Source organism: Galeopterus variegatus, unplaced genomic scaffold, assembly GCF_000696425.1.
Source record: "Galeopterus variegatus unplaced genomic scaffold, G_variegatus-3.0.2 Scaffold710, whole genome shotgun sequence".
NCBI lineage: Eukaryota > Metazoa > Chordata > Mammalia > Dermoptera > Cynocephalidae > Galeopterus > Galeopterus variegatus.
Window position 1 is genome coordinate 118804 of NW_007726821.1, and position 8539 is coordinate 127342.

At 37.7% G+C, this 8539-nt stretch overlaps 1 protein-coding gene across 1 annotated transcript in view; it reads right to left on the reverse strand.

Annotated features, from left to right (window-relative positions):
* Positions 1–2307: 2307 nt before the first annotated feature.
* The window catches only part of LOC103589635 (recombining binding protein suppressor of hairless-like), a 36073-nt gene continuing 29841 nt past the window's right edge, over positions 2308–8539 (reverse strand). The window contains exons 4-5 of the mRNA XM_008571664.1: positions 3703–3868; positions 2308–2313 (exon numbers count right to left, since the gene is read on the reverse strand). Coding sequence (XP_008569886.1) covers positions 2308–2313; positions 3703–3868 — 172 coding nt within the window. The remainder of the gene's footprint in view (positions 2314–3702; positions 3869–8539) is intronic.

The following is an 8539-nucleotide window of genomic DNA, read 5'->3' on the forward strand; positions in this document are numbered from 1 at the left end:
TGTCTTGTTAGCTGCCAAAAAGCACCCTCACAAATTCTTCCCACCTACGATGACTTCCTTATAAACTTCTCTTTAGCAATTAAAAAATTATGTTTCAAAGCCTCACTCAAGCCCCATATTTTACATAGTTCAGACCATCAATCCTGTCCTCAAGGAAGGTATAATTTGCTCAAGTATACACGGTGACTTGTGTATACTTTAAAACATTCATGCCATGTCTCTCCAAGGGGCCTGAAAACTCAAATACCTACAGTAATATAAATGGGTAAATGAAGTGTACAATAAATAAGTAGGAATATCACTTAATTACCCAAAGAAGTGGTTCCTTCCCTTCTTTCTTAAAACACACAGCCCTCATGGTAATTCTCACTTTTTTGTATAGTTATGAGTATAGGAAAATGTTTTTCAATTCTCTTAATCCCACTGTAAGAAAAACAGAGCTTAAATTCAATTATAATCAGCCACTGGTACATGGCTCTAACAACAAGGAAACAAAAGAAAGTGACAAACATGAATATACACCCACTCACAATCACCTTAATGATCTATGGGCATGCAGGCCTAGTCCTGGTCATATCCTCTAATTGTTTAACAGATGCCTGAAATCAAATTTTATATGAAATCCTATTTTTTAAAATTTGGCAACTAATTTACACTTATTAACACTCGGTGGACCAATGGTGTGTGGGCTAAAAGAAAAAAAAACTGTTCATGTGCATGTATGCACACACACACACACATGCACACAGATACCAGCAGGCTGGATTTGGCTTTCAGGCCTTCCTGAAGGCAGTAGTATCTACTCCTTGTTTGCTTCCCCTCTGTGTCTACTATAATATTTACTGAATTGACCCAAAATATATAATAGCAACTACTTTTTGCTCAACTCTAACCAGACTACTTTAAAGGCAATTTACACATAACTAACTAGAAGTGAGCTGTGTGTATTTAATGTTCATTAATTCTCCAAATTATTTATTACATCCCAAGTGTGTACCAGGCATTGGGAACAAGTAGTAAAAACTAAAAAAATCTGACAAAATTCTTGTCCTCATGGAACTTACATTCTAATAGGGGAGACAGACAAAAGATAAATGAGTAAAATAATATATATAGGGCCGAGCCCGTGGTGCACTCGGGAGAGTGCGGCACTGGGAGCGCAGCAGCACTCCCGCCACATATATAGGGCCGAGCCCGTGGTGCACCCGGGAGAGTGCGGCACTGGGAGCGCAGCAGCACTCCCGCCAGGGGTTCGGATCCTATATAGGGATGACCCGTACGCTCACAGTACTCACTGGCTGAGCGCGGTGCGGCTGGTCTCAAAAAGGACAAAAATAAATAAATAAATAAATAAAAATAACATATATACTCTGTTAGCTGGTGATAAGCAGTACTGAGGGGAAAAAAATAAAGCAGGGAAGAGGTATTTGAAATGTAGATAACCTGACATAGCCAGGGAAAACTTCCTTAAGAAGTTGACTCTGAGTCACAACCTGAAGGCATGTGATAACATATATACTCCGTTAGCTGGTGATAAGCAGTACTGAGGGGAAAAAAATAAAGCAGGGAAGAGGTATTTGAAATGTAGATAACCTGACATAGCCAGGGAAAACTTCCTTAAGAAGTTGACTCTGAGTCACAACCTGAAGGCATGTGGATATGTGGGGCAAGAGTATTTCAGCAGAGGGAAGAGCAGGTGCAAAGGCTCTAAGGTAGAAACACTTCATCAAAACACAAACACACCAGAGTTGCTGGAGAAAAGAGGAGGAGGGGGATCAATAGGAGATGAAGTCAGAGGTAATGGGCAAGTAGACCACATAGGCCCTAAGGATCAAACTGAGAAGGGAAGCCTCTGGGTATTCTCATATTTATCTAAACCAATAGAAAAGAACAGCTTTCATGCATATATACTCACACTGAGGCCAGGGATATAAAGGTCACAGCCAAGGTAGTGGGCCCAACTCCAGGTCACTCCAAGTTTGGAGGGATGCCTGGATTCACTGGGCTAGTTTTGGAGAAGTTTCAGTGTAAGTGTACATCAGGGATCTTTCTAGCTTCTATTGCTGGGAGTCACCCAATGCTTACCATGGCACAGACTCAAATATCTAGGCTGGCACACCCTCAGGAGGTTGAGAAGGCATCAATTTTGGAAACAAGTCTCCTGTTAGTACTTTATTGAACCTAGACATTAAAACTCCTTAGTAAACTGGTATACCAACTATAAAATTCGAAGAGCTGTGCTTTAGCATAGTATATGAAATACGGTAGGTCAAATCTCAATGAGTTTACACAAAAGGTACTTTTATTTCACACCTAAAAAACCATAAAGAGGGCTAAAATGATAAAAGAATGAGTAATGCTGGTTCTCTCAGAGTATTGTGACAAAATTCATGAAACTAACAGGGTATAAAATTAGATAGATTGATATGAAATTCTTTACTCAAAACACTGACCTACGTGCTATCTTGAAAGAGCTTTCCAATCATGTAATAACTGTAAGGAAAATGAAGACTCTTCAATAGCCTCCTCTGGGCTAGCTTTATTTTTTTTATATCAACTCTACAACTATTCAAAACACCGTGATGCAATAAAATGGCAAATCCAATACAATATAAACACTGAGATTATTTCATCCCAATATTGCCACCTCCTAAAAAAACAGTGAATGAATAAAATTTTCATTTCCAAAGACTTCAGCAGTAATACGATAATCAAATAGAAGCATATACACAGGGCCGGCCCGGTGGCGCACTGCTACAGTGCGCCGCTTGGGAGCGCGGCTGCACTCCCGCNTACAAATGGCATATAAACACCCAAATCTGAAGGAGGCTGATATTACGGCTTCTTAATACTATCTATAAATTGACTAATACTGAATTTGAGAGCACAAATTTCCTATTTCACTATCTTTAACACTACCCTCCAAGCCCTATCCCTAATGCCAAATAAAACCCAGCAAACACTAAGGTATACAACAAAGATTTATCAAATAAGGAAATAGCATTTAACGCACTATTTTAAAAGAAATTCCTATAGACATTGAGATAACTAAAATTTTCCAAATTTTAATATCAAGGGAAAATAAAATAAAACCTAAGTTAATAAATAACTATTTTTCAATACTATAGATTGATAATGACTGCTTTCTAAATTCATAAAATTCAATTAGTTGATAAATGTCTTTCCTTAGCAAATTAATTGAAGAAAATCCCCCTAAAATTTTAAGTAAAGCCAATTGTGCTTGTACTTGTCTATAAATAGTTCTGCTGCACACTGATGTTAAGTAAATGTTTACGATTTTTATAACCCAGGTAAGTGCTTCTAGAATTTGTCTATATCACTGCTTCTAGTATAAGACTAAGATTAAGAGAGCAGTGTAAAACATTACTGAACAATGTATTTTCATTGATATTTGAGTATTACACCCCTCTCAGGCAGAAGATGAGCAATTAGCCTCCTAAATTTATTACAGGCTTCCAATAGAAAGCTTACTGCAGGCCACTTTTAGATGTCAACAGCATTAGCTCCATAAATCGTAACTAGACCATAGCTATCTGGGAGGAGTATTCCTAGTTCTGATTTATATATTCAAGAAATTGTTACCAATAGCCATTAAAAAAAGTCACCACCACAAAAATGAATATGGAAACTACACTCTGGTACCATGGTGCCCACTATGGAGAACAAGCAGTCTCAATTTACCTTTCCTTCCAAGTTCAGCTGCTGCATTTCTTGGTCACTATTTCCTATTCCAATAAATGCACATGGTTGGGACTCTTGTTCAGAACAACCATCTCGTTCCATTTGTTCTTTTTTTTTCTTCCATCCACTGCCCATAAGATACACACATGGAGGAGGGCAAAAAAACCTGAATAATAATAGGGAAAAAAACAAAAGCACAAAGCAATTACATTCAAGAAAGCATTCCTTTTCTTGAACATGAATACAAAATCATACTGAAATACAGAGTTGGCTTCTAGTGAAAAATTTCGGTGAAAGCTTTTGTAACACAAATAATCATGTCTACAAGACAGAAATGATTTCCACAAAGACTACATTTGTTCAGGTAAAATACTGGGAGTTATACATTCAGTTATATTAGATACTTTTTAGAGCAGAGAACTTCTCTTTGAATTTTCACATAGCTCAGAGTTCTGAACTACTGGAGTTCAACAAATCCAGTGTACTCTAAGATGTTACAAAACACAATAAACCACCACAAAATCTGCGGTTACTAATTAAGGTCTACTCAAAATGATACAATTATTGATTATTAATGACACTATTGTTATGAATATTACATTTAACTTAATTTGGTAATAAACCTGGAAAATAGCATTAGAGTAATGCCCCAAGTAAAAACTTTCAAAATACTAATAAAGCTAAGTAAAAGTCAAAGCAAAATGGATCACCAGATTATGAGCTCTGCAGGAGCAATGCTGTGTTTTATATATCTTACACCCTGAACACCTGGTGCACTGTAGATAACTGTGAGAAAAATCTTATGCTGAAAGAACAATACACTGTATTCTTTCAACTCATAGACTACCAACAGGTTTGTCTTGTTAGCTGCCAAAAAGCACCCTCACAAATTCTTCCCACCTACGATGACTTCCTTATAAACTTCTCTTTAGCAATTAAAAAATTATGTTTCAAAGCCTCACTCAAGCCCCATATTTTACATAGTTCAGACCATCAATCCTGTCCTCAAGGAAGGTATAATTTGCTCAAGTATACACGGTGACTTGTGTATACTTTAAAACATTCATGCCATGTCTCTCCAAGGGGCCTGAAAACTCAAATACCTACAGTAATATAAATGGGTAAATGAAGTGTACAATAAATAAGTAGGAATATCACTTAATTACCCAAAGAAGTGGTTCCTTCCCTTCTTTCTTAAAACACACAGCCCTCATGGTAATTCTCACTTTTTTGTATAGTTATGAGTATAGGAAAATGTTTTTCAATTCTCTTAATCCCACTGTAAGAAAAACAGAGCTTAAATTCAATTATAATCAGCCACTGGTACATGGCTCTAACAACAAGGAAACAAAAGAAAGTGACAAACATGAATATACACCCACTCACAATCACCTTAATGATCTATGGGCATGCAGGCCTAGTCCTGGTCATATCCTCTAATTGTTTAACAGATGCCTGAAATCAAATTTTATATGAAATCCTATTTTTTAAAATTTGGCAACTAATTTACACTTATTAACACTCGGTGGACCAATGGTGTGTGGGCTAAAAGAAAAAAAAACTGTTCATGTGCATGTATGCACACACACACACACACACACACACACACACACACACACACACACACACACACACACACACACACACACACACACACACACATGCACACAGATACCAGCAGGCTGGATTTGGCTTTCAGGCCTTCCTGAAGGCAGTAGTATCTACTCCTTGTTTGCTTCCCCTCTGTGTCTACTATAATATTTACTGAATTGACCCAAAATATATAATAGCAACTACTTTTTGCTCAACTCTAACCAGACTACTTTAAAGGCAATTTACACATAACTAACTAGAAGTGAGCTGTGTGTATTTAATGTTCATTAATTCTCCAAATTATTTATTACATCCCAAGTGTGTACCAGGCATTGGGAACAAGTAGTAAAAACTAAAAAAATCTGACAAAATTCTTGTCCTCATGGAACTTACATTCTAATAGGGGAGACAGACAAAAGATAAATGAGTAAAATAATATATATAGGGCCGAGCCCGTGGTGCACCCGGGAGAGTGCGGCACTGGGAGCGCAGCAGCACTCCCGCCAGGGGTTCGGATCCTATATAGGGATGACCCGTACGCTCACAGTACTCACTGGCTGAGCGCGGTGCGGCTGGTCTCAAAAAGGACAAAAATAAATAAATAAATAAATAAAAATAACATATATACTCCGTTAGCTGGTGATAAGCAGTACTGAGGGGAAAAAAATAAAGCAGGGAAGAGGTATTTGAAATGTAGATAACCTGACATAGCCAGGGAAAACTTCCTTAAGAAGTTGACTCTGAGTCACAACCTGAAGGCATGTGGATATGTGGGGCAAGAGTATTTCAGCAGAGGGAAGAGCAGGTGCAAAGGCTCTAAGGTAGAAACACTTCATCAAAACACAAACACACCAGAGTTGCTGGAGAAAAGAGGAGGAGGGGGATCAATAGGAGATGAAGTCAGAGGTAATGGGCAAGTAGACCACATAGGCCCTAAGGATCAAACTGAGAAGGGAAGCCTCTGGGTATTCTCATATTTATCTAAACCAATAGAAAAGAACAGCTTTCATGCATATATACTCACACTGAGGCCAGGGATATAAAGGTCACAGCCAAGGTAGTGGGCCCAACTCCAGGTCACTCCAAGTTTGGAGGGATGCCTGGATTCACTGGGCTAGTTTTGGAGAAGTTTCAGTGTAAGTGTACATCAGGGATCTTTCTAGCTTCTATTGCTGGGAGTCACCCAATGCTTACCATGGCACAGACTCAAATATCTAGGCTGGCACACCCTCAGGAGGTTGAGAAGGCATCAATTTTGGAAACAAGTCTCCTGTTAGTACTTTATTGAACCTAGACATTAAAACTCCTTAGTAAACTGGTATACCAACTATAAAATTCGAAGAGCTGTGCTTTAGCATAGTATATGAAATACGGTAGGTCAAATCTCAATGAGTTTACACAAAAGGTACTTTTATTTCACACCTAAAAAACCATAAAGAGGGCTAAAATGATAAAAGAATGAGTAATGCTGGTTCTCTCAGAGTATTGTGACAAAATTCATGAAACTAACAGGGTATAAAATTAGATAGATTGATATGAAATTCTTTACTCAAAACACTGACCTACGTGCTATCTTGAAAGAGCTTTCCAATCATGTAATAACTGTAAGGAAAATGAAGACTCTTCAATAGCCTCCTCTGGGCTAGCTTTATTTTTTTTATATCAACTCTACAACTATTCAAAACACCGTGATGCAATAAAATGGCAAATCCAATACAATATAAACACTGAGATTATTTCATCCCAATATTGCCACCTCCTAAAAAAACAGTGAATGAATAAAATTTTCATTTCCAAAGACTTCAGCAGTAATACGATAATCAAATAGAAGCATATACACAGGGCCGGCCCGGTGGCGCACTGCTACAGTGCGCCGCTTGGGAGCGCGGCTGCACTCCCGCCGAGGGTTCGGATCCCACATACAGACCGGCCGCTCACTGGCTGAGCGAGGTGTGGGAGCAACACTGAGGGTTGCGATCCCGTTGCCGGTCCCAGTCCCGGTCCGGTCCGGGCGCGACACTGAGGGTTGCGATCTGTTGCCGGTCACGAAAAAAGACAAAAAGGAAAAAAAAAAAAAGAAGCATATACACAAAAAAGAAAAAAAAAGGAAGAATACAGACAAAAGAAATTAAAGGGAGCAGCGATAAGAATAAAAGGCCACCTAATTAACAGAAGAAAGATTAAATTACATCTCTACAACGGTGAGTGAAGCTGATGAATTTTTTAGTTTGGACAGTTGGTCAATATGTACCAAACATTCAGTGAAAAGTTTGACCAGTAAGTAGTTAGCTTACAGTTGCTATAAAGAGATATACTATGAAACAATGTCGCCTTTATTTTCTCTTTCCCAGTAGCTCTAAGCAATTATACAAACAATACTTTTCTCTGCCACGCGGTGGCGATATGCACACACTTAAGATTTTACTCATTTCATATAGTTCAAACAATCGGTCTTTATTTTCAGAGAATGATTCAACAACTTTTTCCTCAAATCTTGAGATGAGGTCTGGAAAACAACTTACAGATTTAAAAAAGGCTTTTTATTCAGCCCGTATAAAAAATAGGTTAGACAAAATCTGAACTCGTGCCGTTTACATTATCTGACTACCATTATAGAATCATCGCCCTTGATGATTATTCAGTTCAAAAGTACCCAATTTAGTTTTTTGTTTATGGTTTTGGGGGTTTTTTTTGGCTCCTGGCCAGTATGCGGATCCGAACCCTTGACCTGTATAACACCACACTCTTAACCAGCCAGCCCCTAAAACCATTTAGGAACTTTTTTTGCACTACAGTTACTCTAATTTTGTTAAATTTCAATATGCCTTCAGAATCACAGTCTAATTTTCTAAATGGCTTTACTGTTCACTGTCTCAACAGCATGACTATCATTTCTGCTGAATTATTTCAGTCGAGGCAAAGCTGTAAGTTAATATGTCAAATGGCATATTAACATTTCCTCTAGACAAAATAATCTTTTAAAAAGTTTATTTTTTAAATTGGGAATACATTCTTTCATGAAAAATTAAAACTAACCACTAACATAAATGGGATATACTGGATATGCTATGAAAATAAGTATAAGTTATTAGGGCACAAAAGTTAATATTAAGAACAATTTAAAATTGTAGGAAAAAATTTCCTGACCAAGTATTTTTAGCATCATTCACTGTTATTTTTTTTATGCCAGAGGGACATGGACAAGAGGACTGTGGTCATGTCCCCAAGTTACATCATGCCTTAT